The following is a 15,626-nucleotide window of genomic DNA, read 5'->3' as shown; positions in this document are numbered from 1 at the left end:
CCACTGAGCCACACCCCAGCCCTTTTGAGACAGGGTCTAGCTAAGTTGCTTAGGGCCTCGCTAAATTGCTAAGGCTGGCCTCGAACTGGTGATCCGCCTGCCTCAGCCTCCGTAGCCGCTGGGATTACAGGTGTGCACTGCCATGCCCAGAGAAATTCCCTATTTCAGATCTTACTTACAATTGCTAGGCAATTATTATTTGTTAAAGAAGAATGGGCTACCACACTTTTCTTTCTCACCAGTAACTCATAGCTGAGCTAGAATGGGGGGGGGGCGCCCTCTTTCTGCGGCCTCAGGGCTGCTGGCTGGGCAAGGAGAGGAAGGGTGATAGTCAAGCATGACCACCGCTCCCTGGTCACGTGGGGCTGCATCTTATTACAGGCCGTCTTTTTGCTGTTCTACTACATGGGCATCTTGTTTGTGGCAGCCTCCTCACTGGTCTCCCTTGGGACTTTGGACTCTTTGACTTCACTCTCCACCATCCCGTGTGAGTCCTCCATGATATTCCTCCAAGTCACAGAAGGACAGCAAAGGCTCCAGGCATCATGTCTCATGCCACGGTTTTCCAAACAAGGAAGCAAAAACGTGGGACCCATTTTTCTCTGTCATAAATGACATGTATCCAGGATTGAACTCAGGGACACTGACCACTGAGCCACATCCCCAGCCCTATTTTGTGTTTTATTTAGAGGCAGGGTCTCACTGAGTTGCTTAGGGCCTCACTTTTGCTGAGGCTGGCTTTGAACTCTCGATTCTCTTGCCTCAGCCTCCCTAGCCGCTGGGATTACAGGTGTGTGCCATCGCGCCCAGCCGAGGATAGTCTTTTCTAGAACCCCCAGCCGACTTCCCCTGCTGTCTCAGTGGCCAGGATTTGCCCCCCAAGCCTCAGTTTCCCCAACTCTAAAATGGAGGTGATGGAGTGCAGTGTTGGGAGGTGGCTGAGGATGGGGTGAGGGGCGTGGGGTGGCGTCCTGCAGGAGGCTGGCTTAGAGGCCAAGGATTCCAGGCCCAGGGCCCCCAGGTAGCTGCCACCTGGGTTCCAGGCGGGGCAGGCCCTGCCTTCCTGCTGAGGTTAGTGGCAATCCCCTGGAGCCCCAGACCCGTCCTGCGTGTGCTCCTTGGCTTACAACCCCAGTTGCTCAAGTCTGGCCGCGTTTCAACCTCAGCATTTACATGGGCCTGCTCAGGGATTTCTGGGTTCCTTCCGTCCATTTTTGGGGGGTTGTGTAGGGCATCATATCTCCATTCCCCAAAGCACAGTTGGATGCTTTGATTTGTGTTTGCACAGAACTCCTGTTGGGGGGAAGCAGGGTGGGGTGTGAGCCACCTCTCGCGTCCCCTCTTCTTTCTCTGTGATACCATTGCTGTGATCTCCAGGGCGTGAATCTCTCCCACATTTCTTGTGACAACGTAAGAGATTGTCATTTCCCAGGTTTCTTTCCAGCCTGTGATGGCAGATACAGGTAGCAGAGTAAGGTGAGCTCAGAATCCAAAAGACCAAAGGCTCAGTGGAGCTGTGTGGCTTCCAGAAAGTTACTTAGCCTCTCTGAGCCTCATCTCTAAAACAGCCAACATCTGTCTTGCAGCAGGGGTGTTAGGATTCCATGAGAGGAAAAACAAGTGACAATTTAGTGCTCTGTGCCTAGGATCTTCCGGGACACGGCAATGGCTGTTTTAACTATCACTTCCCCTTTGCCTGGTGAATTCTGTCTTGAGGTCCGGGAGAAGCCTCCTCTTGGTACAGCTGTTGCCTCTGCCCTGCCAGCCAGATTGACAGGACCTGCAGTTACGATCCCGCAGAATCTCATTTGCCTTCTCAAGGAACACAGTAGGGCTTATCGTAGTGGAAGGTACACACCTGCCCATCTGTCCTGCCAGTCCCAATGTCCCAAGGGCAGGGAATGTCTGCTCCTCTTCACATCCCCCGATCCTTTGCCAGAGGGACTGGAGGAGGGAGTCATGGATCTGGTAAAGTCTCACCTACCCTCACCTCCTGGCCCAGTCTCCAAGGGCCCCTCACTCCCCCCACTTCCTGCAAGGAAGACCCTCTCTAAGCTGGTCCCTGAGGTGAGCCGCACCTGACAGAAATTCACATTTAACTGGAGGCTCCTGGACCAGACCTTACCCATGTGATTTCCCTATGAGGGGACCCTGGGAAGTCCAAACGAGGCAGCTGGGGGAACCCCACAAGCCCTTTCCATCTTCACATTTTGGGCTGCATTTGAAGATAGAACTAAAGGGGATCCCTTTTCCCTTGTGTGGCGGGGATGATGTTATCAGATAGGGAGGACAAGGGGCCACAGCCTGAGAGTCAGGAGACGAAGTTGGAGTTGGAAGAGTGTATGAGTCCGTTTCCTGCTGCCGTAACAAGCATGGCCACCCTGTTGCTTGCATCCAGGTTCCCTGGAGAGTCAGGCAAGTTGTAGAGTGCACCAAAAGGTGATTCCTTTTTCCTTTCTGCGTAGCTTTCTATGGTGTGATGTACCAGTTAGTTTAACAATTCATCTGCTGAAAAAAGACACCCTGGGGGTTTCCAGTGTGTGGCTACTGTGGAAAAAACGGCTATAAACATTCATTGATAGGTTTTTATGTGAACATAGTTTTTTTTAAGTTGGAAATGGACGCAGTACCTTTATTTTATTTATTTATTTTTATGCGGTGCTGAGGATCAGACCCAGGGCCTCACACATGCTGGGTGAGCACTCTACCACTGAGCTCCAGCCCCAGCCCCATGAACATGAGTTTTTATTTCCAGAGGGGTACAACAGTGGGGTCATGTGATAAGTCCATGTTTAGTTTATTTTTTGAAGAAACTGTCAAACTCTTTTCCAGAATGGCTGGATCGTTTTCCATTCCCACCAGCAAATGTGTGAGAGGCCCAGTTTCTCTGGGCCCTTGTCAGCCTGTGATGTTACCACTCTTTTTTCATGTAGCCGTTTTGTAGAGTCGACCCTCGTGATTCACATGCATTTCCCTAATGGTCAGTAATGTCGGGCAGTTTTATCAAGTGCTCTAATCGCATCCTCTTAGCAAAATGTCTTTTCATGTCTTCTGTCCATTTTCTGGTTGGGCTGTTTGTTGCTTCACTGTTGAGTTGTGAGATTTCTTTTTTTTGAGATTTCTTTATCTAGTATATTCTAGATGCTAGCCCATCGTCAGCAATGTCCTTTGCAAATATTTTATCCCACTGTGTGGCTTGTCGCCCCAATTGTCTTGGAGAGCAGAAGTTTTAAGTTTGATGAAATTCAGTTTATCAGATTTTTTTTTTCTTTTGTGGATTTGCTTTCAGTGTTAAATCTAAGATCTCTTTGCCTCACTTTAGATCCTGGAGATTTTCTCTGATCTTTTTTTTCAAAATAATTTTAGAATCTTATACTTTCCATTTAAGTCTGTGATACATTTTGAGTGGATTTTTTTTTTTTTTTTTTTTTTTTTTGCCCAAGGTGTGGGGTTTAGGTTAAGATTCATTTCTTTGCCTATAGATATTGAATTGCTCTAGCAGTAACTTACTGGAAAGCCTGCCGGATGTGATGGTGCATGCCTGTAACCCCAGCAACTGGGGAGGCTGAGGCAGGAGGATTGAAAGTTTGAGGCCAGCCTTAGCAACTTATTTGGTCTCTAAGCAGCTTAGTGAGAACTTGTCTCAAAATAAAAAATAAAAAAGGGCTGTGGATGTGGCTCAGTGGTTAGGGCCCCCTGCAGTCAATCCCTGGTACCAAAAAAGAAAAAGAAAAAGAAATCAATGAGATATTTTAATAGGAATTGCATTAAGCCTGCATATGTGTTTGGGGAGAACTCATATATTAACATGTTGCCAGTCACGTCGTCTATCAAGACCCACTTATGTCTTCCTTCTGACCCACCTGCCTCTGGTTTTCTTTCCTTGCCTTTGCACAGATCTCAGCAGCATGTGCTGAGAGTGGACAGAGGCTTTGTCTTCAATCTCTGGGGAAAGCGTTTCACCACTTGGTGCGGCAGAAGTCTGAGTATTTGCAGGCTCTCCTAATCCTCTTATGTTCTTTGGAGTTTTTATCATGGTGTTGAATTTTCCCATCAAGTTTTGGCATTGTTTGATCCTATCATGTGATCTTTCCTCTTTAGCCTGTTAACATGGTGACTGTATTGAATGCTTTTCAAACATTGAACCGGGTGTTGCCTGCCTGGGATAAACTCCACTTGGTAACAAAATATATATATATATATATATATATATATATATTTTATATTGTGCTGATCCTATTTGCTAATATTTTGTTAAGTGCTTTTTTTTTTGTCTATATTCATGATAGATAGTGGTCTGTAGTTTTCCTGTTCAGTATGATCTTTGGCTTTGGTACCTGTGTGGAATATTGGCTTCAGAAAAACAGTAAGGATCTGGGTGTGGGGGCACATGCCTTTAATCCCAGTGGCTTGGGAGGCTGAGGCAGGAGGATCTCAAGTTCAAGGCCAGCCTCAGCAACTTAGTGAGGCCCTAAGCAACTTAGCCAGATTTTGGCTCAAAATTAATGAAGAAAGAGGGCTGGGGATGTGATTCGGTATTAAAAGGCTCCTGGGTCCAATCCCTGGTACCCAAACAAAAGATATTCCCTCCTCTTTTATTTTCTAGACGATATTATGCATAATTGGTGTCAGTTCTTTAATGATTGGTAAAATTCTCCTGTAAAACCAGTGGTGTCTGGATATTACTTTTCTGTTTCTTTTTTAATTATAAATTCAATTTACTTATTAATTATAGGGCTAGTTGGCTGATCTATTCCACACACTGACCTATGGTGATAAGTGTTTGGGGGAGAAGTGGTCCATTTCATAGGGGTCGGCCAACTCTTCTTCATTCCCGATGCTGCCCGTTTGTGTCTCCTTTGTGTGTGTGTGTGTTGTCCGTCTTGTGAGAGGCCATTTTATTTCACTGATCTTTCTAGAGAATCAGCTTTTGGTCTCCCTGGATTTTGGTCACCTGGGTTTTTTCGGTTTCCCCGTCTCTCTCTCGTCCTGCTGTGTCCCGGCTTCTCCTTACTTTATGTTGACTGTTTTCTTTTCCTGAGGTTCTTAAGAGAAGCCGGTTTGTGTTTTGAAAAGTTGGGTGGCTGCCATCAGGAGTGGGGGGACAGACATAGCGAGAGGTGACGGGGTGATGGGGCTCCCATGGGGGCTGGGGCTGGGATAAGGGGGCCCCCTGGAAGCTGAGGGGCCGGAGTGTCCCATCACTTAATGTCAGGGAGCAGCCAGGGGTGCCCCTAGTTTTCTCTCTTTTAGCAGCTTGCAGGCTGGGCATGCCGTTCACTGAGATGAGACACTGGAAGGGGATCAGGCCCGAGAGATGGAAAGCGACAGCCCTGCGCTGGCCACGTAGAGATGCTAACAGGGCGTCCGTGGTGGATGAGGGTCAAGCAGGAGACTTTCTGTATGGATTTTTCCCTTCTGTGATTTTTTTTTTTTTTTTTTTGGTACCAGGGATGGAACCCAGGGGTGCTTAACCACTGAGCCCCATCCCAGCCCTTTTTTATATTTTATTTAGAGATAGGGTCTCGCTGAGTTGCTTAGGGCCTCACTAAGTTGCTGAGGCTGGATTTGAACTCCCGACCCTCCAGCCTCAGCAGGAGGATTCATAGGCATGAGCCCCCACGCCCAGCTCCATTCTGTGATTTTTTTATTGGAATTTTTGTAGTGTGTGTACATCTGAGGCAGGGGCGAGGACGTCACCCAAAACTAATGGCCACAGACCAGCATGAGGCCCAGAGCCATGCTGGGTGCCCCGCCAGTCACCAGCATGGTGTGAATGAGAGCAGGAGCTCCTGTCCTCCCTGTCCTGGGTGCCCTGGGGACAGTGGCCTTGCAGCTTAAGTTCTCTGATCACCTGTTCATCTGTTCACTTGGGTTAGGGTCAGAGTCAAGGCAGTGCCAGGACACAGCCCTTCCTGACAGTGTGTGCATGCACGCGTGTGCATGTGTGTGTGCATGCATTTGTGTGTGTGTATGCAGATATGTGCAGGTGTACACATGCGGGTGCCTGTTTGTGTGTGCATGCACGTGTGCACACGTGCTTGTGTGTGCATGCACGTGTGTCAGAACCTGCTGGATTCAGGAGGCCCCCTGGAAGCCGAGCGGGGCCAGGAGTGTGCCATCAGTTAATGTCAGGGAGCAGCCAGGGGTGCAGAGAAGATGGGCCTGGCCTCCTTCCCTGTACCTGGGTTTCCCTTTCTAGGATATGGAGAGAACCCCGTTTCCTGCTCCGAGGTGGAACACTCCTGGCAGTGCCCCGTTTGGGCAGGGGGATGCCAGGCATGGAGCATGCTGCCCTTGGCCCTGCCCAGCCCCTCCATCAGTGCAGGAGGACGGGCCCAGGGACGCGGGGGTTAAGTTTCCTCGCCAGCCCCCCTGCCCTGGCCGCCTCCCTGGCCCTCCGAGGCCTTTGATGGCATTAGAGCCAACCTTTTCCAGATGTGTGAGGGAGGGGGTGGCCGGAACTCTCCAGGCTTCACGGCCTCCTCCAGACGCCCCTGCCAGCGAGCCTCCCTCCCGCCCTGGGTTGGGTTGCCTGCTGCTGGGGGGTGCCCGCCTGGGCTAGGCCAAGTCCAGGATTTAAACATTTTCTTAAGACAAGGCCTTTCTTCCTGCCCCTCCTCCTCCTCCTGCCCTGGGGCCACCTCCCCAACAGGGGCAGCTTGTCCCTGCACATCCCCCGCCCTGCCCCCACCCCCAGCAGCCTGTGGTCCTGGGCTAAGGGGAGGGAGGCCTGCGTGAGAAGCTGGCTGCCCGCTGAGGCCACTGTCCCCTCCCCCTGGCACTTAGGAGCTGGCTTGAAGGCTGGGGAGGCCAGAGGCCAGAGCCCCCTCCTCCTGCCTCAGAACCACAGAGGGACAGCCCCTCCTCCCTGTGGGCCACGGGCTGCTCTTAATCAGGAGATTAATAATCTCCTTCTCCCTCTCGTAACTCCCACTCCGTTTCCTGTTGTGTCTCTGGCCTGTCTCGGTACCTCCCAGGGTGTCCCTCCTCACGGTGGTCCCTGGTGAGGAAGCGGAGGCCATGCAGGATCAGGGTCAGCCCAGCAAGGGAGGGGGCACCAGGCTCCCCTGGACCAGGTCTCTGGGCAGAGTAGGCCTGAGCCAGCATCGGCGGGACCATGGCAGTGCCCCTGCACCCACCGGGGGCCTCCTGATGCACGGGGGACCTCACCTTTGGAGGCCGGAGGGCAATGGCCTCTGTTGACGCCCCCGCCACCCCAGGGATGGACGCCTCATCCCTCCTGGGTGCCCTCTCTTCAGATCTCCTTTCACGGGCCCTCGTGCACCCAGAGCTGCCTTTGGGGTCCCCCAGGACCTGGCTGTAAACTTCCAGAGGACAGTCGCCGGGCAGCTGCAGCCCGAGACCAGGCTCCGGGCGTCCGTCCCCTCTGGTTGCACACCTTGAGCTTTGGGAGCAGCTCCTTGGAGGACCTCAGAGGCTCCGGGGGGCAGGGGTGGGTTGCTGAAGAGGGTCAGGGCCATCTGTGCCTGAGGGCTCCGCAGAGGCAGCTCCTGGTCCAGCAGATGAGGGCGCACCCCGGCTCTGCCTGCCACCCAGTTCTACCAGCCTGTGCCGCTTTACAGCCTGGAGTGTGACCCTGTGCTTCTCCATGGCCTCAGGGGACCACTCATCCCTGCCGGGTCCTCCTTTCCCACCCAGGGCCCTCGCTTCTTCCCTTCTCTCTCCCCTTCCTGCCAGCCCTTGGTGGCCTCCCCGTGGCTGAGAGGAACAGGCTCCCAAGCGGGACATGAGGCTGTTTTGCGAGGCAGCGAGGCCACGTCGGGTCTTCTGTTTCCTTGTTTCAATTTATCATAATTTTTTTAGTTGTAGTTGGACACAATTCCTTTCTTTTTATGTGGGGCTGAGGATCGAACCCAGGGCCTCGCACGTGCTAGGCGAGCGCTCTACCACTGAGCCCCAGCCCCAGCCCTGTTTACTTTTTAATCTACAAAAGAACAGAGAAGTGAAGCACGGCTGAGTTCTAATACACGCAAAGACAATCAGTAAACAGTACCTGTACGCATTAATACACGCAGCTTTTAAATATTTTGTTGCTCGTGGGTTGCTGTGGAGCACGCCTGTGATCCCAGCAGCTCAGGAGGCTGAGGCAGGAGGGTTGCGAGTTCAAGCCAGCCTCAGCAATTTAGCAAGGCCCTGAGCAACCTAGGGAGGACCTGTTTCAAAATAAAAAAAAAGTAAAAAGGGCTGTGGGTGTCATTCAGTGGTTAAGCGCCCTGGGTCCAACCCCCTAGTACCAAGGGGAAAAAAAAATTACTGTTTAAGATCATGACTCAGAAAGCTGGGAAAGCTCTGGTCAATCCAATGTCCATAGACTGAGTCTAGCCTCCTTGCCTACTTTCCAGAATTGTCCCAGCCTGACCCTGGGGAGCTGCTCCACCTGCACATCAAAAAACCCTGCTCCCCAGATGCACCAAGCACACTCAGAACAGGGACATCTGGGCCCTCTGAGCTGCCACTTTCTTGCCCTCTCAGCAGACTCGCTCAAGGGTCCCCCATATGGGAAGCTTCTTCCAGCCCCTCCTGGTGGAGGCGGTTGTGCCCTGCTCCTCCATCCCTGTGCCCCAAGTTTTCAGGGCTGTGCCCAGCTGAGCACTCTGATCTCCTCTGGGAGCCTCCATGTCCTTAGGGGGCTGTGGTGGGGGGGTCACCTGCTCATCCGCGGTTCCATTCATCCATCCCACCCATCTTTATTGAGCACATAAAAGGGCATCGTGTCTTTTTCTTGTTGATTTGTCTTTTTTTAAAATTTGTTGATGATATGCAAATAGGAATGTACACAGAGGAGAATATATTTAAAAGAATAAACATGTAGCCATCCTGAGCTAGGCCTGCATTGGGCCATCGACTTGGTGGAGGAGAGACACATCAGACAAATGATTGCACAGGTTGGTGTATAATTGTAAGTGCTTGGAAAAAAAGTCTGGGTTCTTTGATGGAGTAAACCAAGGGCGTCCAGCAAGCCACGGGTGGGCGGCATCTCACAGGAGGCGGCGGCTCCTCTGAGCCCCTAGTCTGCAGCTGGTCTGGGGCAGAGGGAAGAGCAATCCCTGATGTGGCCGCTGGAGTTCTGAGGGGGTGGGGAAGGGCAGGCAGGGAGGTGGCCAGAGTGGGCACTGCCGTATCTTATAAGTCCCCATGGCCAAACTAAGGACTTGGGTTTTGTAGGAAGTGTTCAGGGAAGAAAGATCTGCGTTAAAATCATCTCCTGAGAGAATCAGAGAAGCCTCATCTGACTTCTTGGGTTCAGCTGGGGTGGGAGGCAGGTGGGCAGCCCCTGGAGGCTGGGGCGGAGGTCCATGGCTGGTTCCTTTACCTCCCAATGCTGTAGCACGGTGAGCGCCAGCCACACAGACTCCGGTTGTTCCACGTCCTGTGAAGTCCCTTAGATTTTATAATTGCCTTGTCAATTAAAAAAAAAATCACTAGGATTTTTATAAGAGTTACATTGTATCTGTAGATCCATTTGTACTGAATGGACTCCTTAATGACCCTGAGTATTCCTGTCCATCAACACAGCATAACTTTCCATTCATTTGTTCTTATTTATCTCATCAGTGTACACATTTTTTTTTGTTTAATTTACTGATTAATATTAGTTGGATCAGGAGAGCCATGGTCAGCAACAAATTAATTTTCTCATAGTTCTGGAGGCTGGAAGTCCAAGATCAAGGTTCCATCCGATTCCATTTCCTGGGTCATACATGGCCACTTTGTCACTGTGTCTTTACACAGCCTTCGGTGTATGTGCAGGTTGAGAGAAAGAGGATCCTGTCTTGGATGTCTCTTTACAAGGACACCAAGGAGAAGTCTGCACATGCTCAGTACAGGTGCAATCCCCCCCCCCCATATATTCAATCACATTGGCTGAATCCACAGCTGCAGATCTAAAATATACGAATGGCTCACTTCTGTTCTTTTTAATATATTCTTCTTATATATTCACATACTCATACACATAATCAACAAATTAAAAAAGCTAAGTCATACAAAACCCAATTTAGAAGTGGGCATAAGACTTGAAGATAGCCAAACGGAAAACACAAAAAGGGACTCAACCTTATTTAGTCATCAGGAATTGCAAATGAAAACCATAATGAAAGATTACTATACGAGCCCAGGAATGGCTAAAATGAAAGCGACTGACAATATCAAATGTTGGCAAGGATGTGGAGCAACTGGAACTCTCACACACTACAGCTAGGCATGTAAGCTGAATGGCATGTGAGGTTCTGTCTGATTCCATTTCTGGTGAGGGCTTTGCTCAATTTCTGGCTTCCAAAACAGGTTTTGGAAACTTGTTCATAATATCTATTAAATTTTGGTGGCAATTGATTCTCTGGACCATCAGTTCTGTTCCTAAGCATATACCCTAGAGAAATGGGAATGTGTTCTCATAAAGACTTGTACAAGAATGTTCATAGCATCTTTGCTCATCATAGCTCAAATCTGGAAACAACCCAAATGTCTATCAGCAGGTGAATGGACAAATTATAATCCAATCATTTGTCTTATTTATGTAATGGAATATTATTCAGCAATAAAAAGAATAAAATATCATGCCATCTAATGGAATGGATGGAACTCAGACATAATGGATGAGTGAAAGAAGGCCAATGCAAAAGAGCACCTACTGTAAGTTTCCATTTATAAGAGGTGAAATGAATTCATGATGAGAGAAGTCAGAAAATGATTACCTCTAGGGCCAAGAGAAGTGGGGTGAGGGGGGATTTTTGAAGGAGTGGGAATTCTGGTGTGCGCATGGCTAGAGGCTCATTGAGATCCTCACTGGGTTTATCTTTTTGGCTGCATGCCCATTATGTTTAATAACAAGGAGAAAATCCACTATAAAAATGAGGAATGAACTTAGTACTTTGCCTCATGGCACTTACCCTGCGTGTAATCACGTAGGTTCACCTGCACGATTATGTGATGTGTGTCGGTTGTCCCCAATAGCCTCGTGTTCTGGCATGTGCCTGTCTTGCTCATTCTCGTGTTCCCGGGATCTGCACAAAGCGGGCTCTTGGCAAGTGTTTGCTGGGTGCATGCACGAGTGTTGGACTGTAACCAAGCTCTGGACCCCATGTGTGGGAGGAAGGAGAGAGAAGCCATCCACTCTGGTCAGGGGGCAGGGTTGCTTCACAGAGGAGGGGCCATCTGGGGCACAACTTGAAGGCTCTGTGAGATTTTTCTCAGGCAGCACAAAGGAGGAAACACATCAGTACTGTTCCTAAGCATATACCCCTAGGGAAATGGAAATGTGTTCTTATAAAGACTTGAACAAGAATGTCGGCACAGAAGCTTGTACTTGCAAAGGTGGCCAAGAGCACAGGGCATCTGGGCTTTTTGTTGGGTGGCAGTGGTAGGAGCCCTGGCTGGTGACTGCGGAAGGAGGTGAGGGTCGGAAGGTAGGCCGTGCCTTGTTATCTGACCCGAAGGGTTTGGTCTTTAGTCTGCGGTAATCATGGAAACTTTGAGATATAGCTGTCACCAAACTGGATCAGCATTTTAGAAAGTTTGCCAACTGGACCCCAACAGCACGAGCCAGTTCTTTGTGGAGGCAGGAAGGCAAAGGCCCCTCAGGTTCTTTCTCAGACTGGGAAATGGACCACCAAAGGATGAACCTGTCTTGGGCACCCTGGTGGCACCCTAGGGTCTGCTAGGTTGAGCCTGGGCCTGCTGGGCTGGTAGAGCAGCGCCACCTACTGGTGGGTCCTGCATCTGCGCTTTGTGGTCCATCTGCTTCCTCCACAGCCTTGGGGTCCTGGAGGGGCACAGACCAGGGCTGTAACCCAAGAAGGAGGGACAGGAAGAGAGCTTTTTTGGAATATTGGGGTCCTCCTACGGGTATTGGAAAGAAATTGTTCCTTTGCACTGAACAAAGACAAATTGAAGTTGCTGGGCGTGGGACTGATTCTGCCTGGACTGGTTCTTATTCCCCCACCTTTCGGCATTTGTGACTTTGAGAAAGTTCCTTAAGCTCTTTGTGCCTCTGTTTCCTCATCCGTAAGTTATGGATGACAACAGCCTCCACCTGCATCAGCATCTGAAGCCCACTCAGCCTGGGGCCCGGCACTCCCTGAGGCTCAGGGACATCTATTTTTTCATTGTCTATCATTATTGTCACATTATCATTCAAGGGCTGGAGGGGGACAGCATGTGACACAGAGGGCAGAGGGGTCTGTCCCACCTGGAAGGACCGGTGCATGTGGTTGAGCAGCCTGCACTCTCTCCCTGCCACCGTGAGGCTACTGAGAGGGATGCGATCATATCTGTGTCTGAGTAACCCTCTCCATTGTCAAAGCCTCATCCCAGGCATCTGGGTCCCCACAGTATCCTCATCCAGGACAGGGGCTCAGGGAGGTCACCGTGCACATTGGCACAGTGAATTAGGGGCGGAGTCAGAAGCTGACTCCCGTCCCCGCCGCCCCGCTCTGTTTACCCCGTCCTGCCTGTGCATGGGAGGCACCCGATGGTGTCACCAGCAGGCTGAGAACTATCAATGACCCTTTCCCCTGCTCTGGACATCAACCCTGGACAGAGTCTGAAGATTTTCTGGTCACTTAGTCCATCTTATTTCAAGAAACTGCCTCTTTCATCTAAATTAAGGCTTCTCCCCTCTTGCAGCTGGACCCTCTTCCGGCCGGAGACCTGCAGTAGCAAAGGGTGACACGGGTCCCTTTCTCTCAGTTTTCACTTCTCATTTGCAGAAACTGATTAGGGGCAGGAGGGGGCCAAGCAGAGGAAAGAGTTGGCGAGGTCCTCCGTGGCTTTGTCGTCATCTGGTGGTGAGCCCCTGGAGGTGGCTTCTAGGGCTGTTCCTGAGTCTCCAGGCTTGACCCCCCCCCCCAGCCTGGGCACTTCCCTCTTGCAGGACTCTCTGCCCTGGCTGCCGGCTGGTGATCTGCTCTTGACCTCTGACTTACCAGGGATCCTCCTCCCTGCTGGGTCACCTTGCTCCAGGTGGTCTTCACGTGAAGAGCCCCTCTTAAGACCACCAAGTCCTGCTCCCTCTGGGAGAGGCTGGGGCCCCCAGCGGGCCGACGTCAGACCCACTCACAGCTTTGCCAGACGGCAGAGGGTGATACTGCCCAGCTGGCCCCAACACGCAAGCGTCCGATTCATTTTCTGGGGACTGTGTTGTGCTATATGCAAAGAGGAAGGAAAGGAGGATGCGTGCCAATGTGTCCCCGAGGAGACCCGCCCCACTGGGGATAGGCCTGGAGCAGTGATGGCAGGGGTGGGTGGCCTGGCTTCATGGGCGGTGGCCTCTCCTGCCTGGCTGCCCTTGGCCTTGCCCTGGGCCGGGGCACTCGTGATGTGGCTCTCAGGCTTGGGGAGGCCATTGGAGCTGGGAGTGGACGGGACCCACGTTAGCATCCTGCCACGGAGCAGGGAGGCCTGTCAGGCCCCAGGCAGGGCGTGAGCATGAGGAGGATGCACGGGTGTGCAAGTTCTGAGAGTGTGCTAGTGTGAGTGTATAAGAGGGCAAGTGAGTGAGTGTGGCCACGTGAGAGCGTGAACATGAGCGGTGGGTTGTGTTAATGCGTGTGCACGAGTGTTTATTTGATTGGGTGAATGTGAATCGTGCATGCATGAGTGTGTGCACATAAGTGTGCAACCACAGGTGGGCAAATGTGGACGCAGTGTGAGTGAGCTGAGAGTATTGGCGCAAGAGTGGGTGCTTGTGCAAGAACACTAGTGTCCTGCATATCGTGAGTGTGAGGAGCGTATGTGAGCGTAAGAGCGTTGGCGAGTGTGCGTGTGAGCGTGTTTATCGAGCACCCGTGTCACTGCCTTCCTCGGACCCAGGCTCACGTACCCACCATACGTCCCCAGGTCCCTGGCTATGAAGGGGTGATCTGGTGCTGTGGCTCTCCCACACCTTCCTGTCCCCCGCTCCTGTCCTTTCCCTACCTGTACCCAGTGACCAGTGGCCTCCGAGGTCCCCTAGAAGATGCCTCCTGGAGCTATTTTGCCAGGAATCTGTGGAACAGCTCAGAGGGACCTCAGGGGGGAAGCCAGCACCACGGGATTCTCCACTACCCCCGCTGTGGTTTCCGAAGTCTGGTTTCAGACGGGTCCCCAGCTCCCAGGGCGACTCCGGGCAGGCATGCGGCTGCCACCGTTAGTCCATCATCTCTCCCTTCACCCAATGGGGGGCTCCGGGTCAGCAGATTTCAGTTTTGGGGGTCGTGCAGTTTTGTTTTAAAGGGGAAATTTTGCGGCACGATCCAGTAACACGGTCCTGATGATCCGAGCGAAGCTGAGGGTCCCCCTGGAATCTGTCCGTCTGTCCACACTCGCTCTTCTGGGGAGTTTCACAAAATAGTATCAGACTGACTTGTGAGAGAATTTCTGAACTGGTGTCGGGGGAAACTCCACCAGGGGTTACATAATATTTTCCAGGAGATTTTTTTTTCTTTTTTTAAAAATTCATTTTTATTAATTTTATTTAAATTTTTAGATTTAAATCTTTTAAGGTTTTTTAAAAAGAATTTTAAAAGCAGAAACTTTTTTTTATGGCTGGGAGGGTCTCACCGCTGTGCTTCAGAGGGACTCTGCTAGAATGAGCACCGTGGGGTTTATTTTTGGTCCCAGGGATTGAACCCAGGGGCACTTACCCACTGAGCCCTTTTGGTTTTAAGACTGGGTCTCACTAAGTTGCTTAGGGCCTCATGAAGTTGCTGAGGCTGGCCTTGAACTTGTCATCCTCCTGCCTCAGCCTCCTGGGCTGCTGGGATTGCAGGCAAGTACCACTGGGACCCACATGCCTGTTTTGAAGTTCTGCAGGTCCTGATGGTCTGACCCTTTTCCCTACTCATATCTTGCTCAGTCGTATGCATCGCCCCCCTAGAGGAGGCCACATGTGGAGAGTTGTAGAAATACAGGACTGGAAGACCCTTTAGATGGCAGCTGACACAGAGAGGGCTGGCGATTTGCCTGGGGCCACACAGCCGGTGTGCACAGAGCCAGGGCCATGGGTCCACTGTCCAGGCAGCCTCCCAGACCCTCGGGTGGGAAAAGCCACCTGGGCGCTCTTTGCAGGAGGCACTGGGGGCAGGCGGGCAGGAGCGCAGGCCTCAGTGACACTGTCCTTGTGTTAGTTACAGGGCTCTCATCAGGCCCACGTACAGGGTGTCCTACCGCACGGTGACGGCGCTGGAGTGGAGGTGCTGCCCTGGCTTTACCGGGAGCAACTGTGAGGAGGGTAAGTCTGCCAGGGTGCGGGGCGCCTGGGGGACAGGGCATGGCCAGGCTTGGCCATGGGGGCCGTGGACGCTGCTCCCCACTGCCCTCGGCTTTCCACAGGTGGTTTGTAACGTGAAATTCTTTCCTTTTCCCAACACTGACCCCCAAACTCTGGACTGGCCAGCCAGGGTGCAGCTGCTCACCCTGCCCTGGGCACGGGGGGTCCTGCGGGTACCACCCAGGTGAGAGTTGGAGGAGCTTCCGGAGCCCGGGCTGGGTAAAGGGGTTGGATTTTCAGCCTCCTCCTGCCTCCCCGACTCCACCAAGCCCAGGCCTGGGGCAGGCACGGAGGGCACATGGGCTCCGGGAAAACGCAGACCAGGGCCACCAGGCTGAGGCCACGGATTTTGTAG

At 51.8% G+C, this 15,626-nt stretch overlaps 1 protein-coding gene across 2 annotated transcripts in view; it reads left to right on the top strand.

Moving 5' to 3' along the window:
• The window catches only part of Col26a1 (collagen type XXVI alpha 1 chain), a 125,266-nt gene that overhangs the window by 36,510 nt on the left and 73,130 nt on the right, over positions 1-15,626 (top strand). Inside the window, exon 3 of one of the 2 annotated variants that reach the window (XM_077106090.1) lies at positions 15,135-15,232. In XM_077106090.1, the coding sequence (XP_076962205.1) occupies positions 15,135-15,232 (98 nt within the window). Of the gene's footprint in view, positions 1-15,128; positions 15,233-15,626 lie in introns of both variants that reach the window. The other variant, XM_077106089.1, reaches the window with a different exon arrangement.

This window comes from Callospermophilus lateralis, chromosome 19 (assembly GCF_048772815.1).
Source record: "Callospermophilus lateralis isolate mCalLat2 chromosome 19, mCalLat2.hap1, whole genome shotgun sequence".
In the NCBI taxonomy this organism is placed as follows: Eukaryota; Metazoa; Chordata; class Mammalia; order Rodentia; family Sciuridae; genus Callospermophilus; species Callospermophilus lateralis.
The sequence above is the reverse complement of the archived record's forward strand: the minus strand, read 5'-3'. Positions and strand labels throughout refer to the sequence as shown.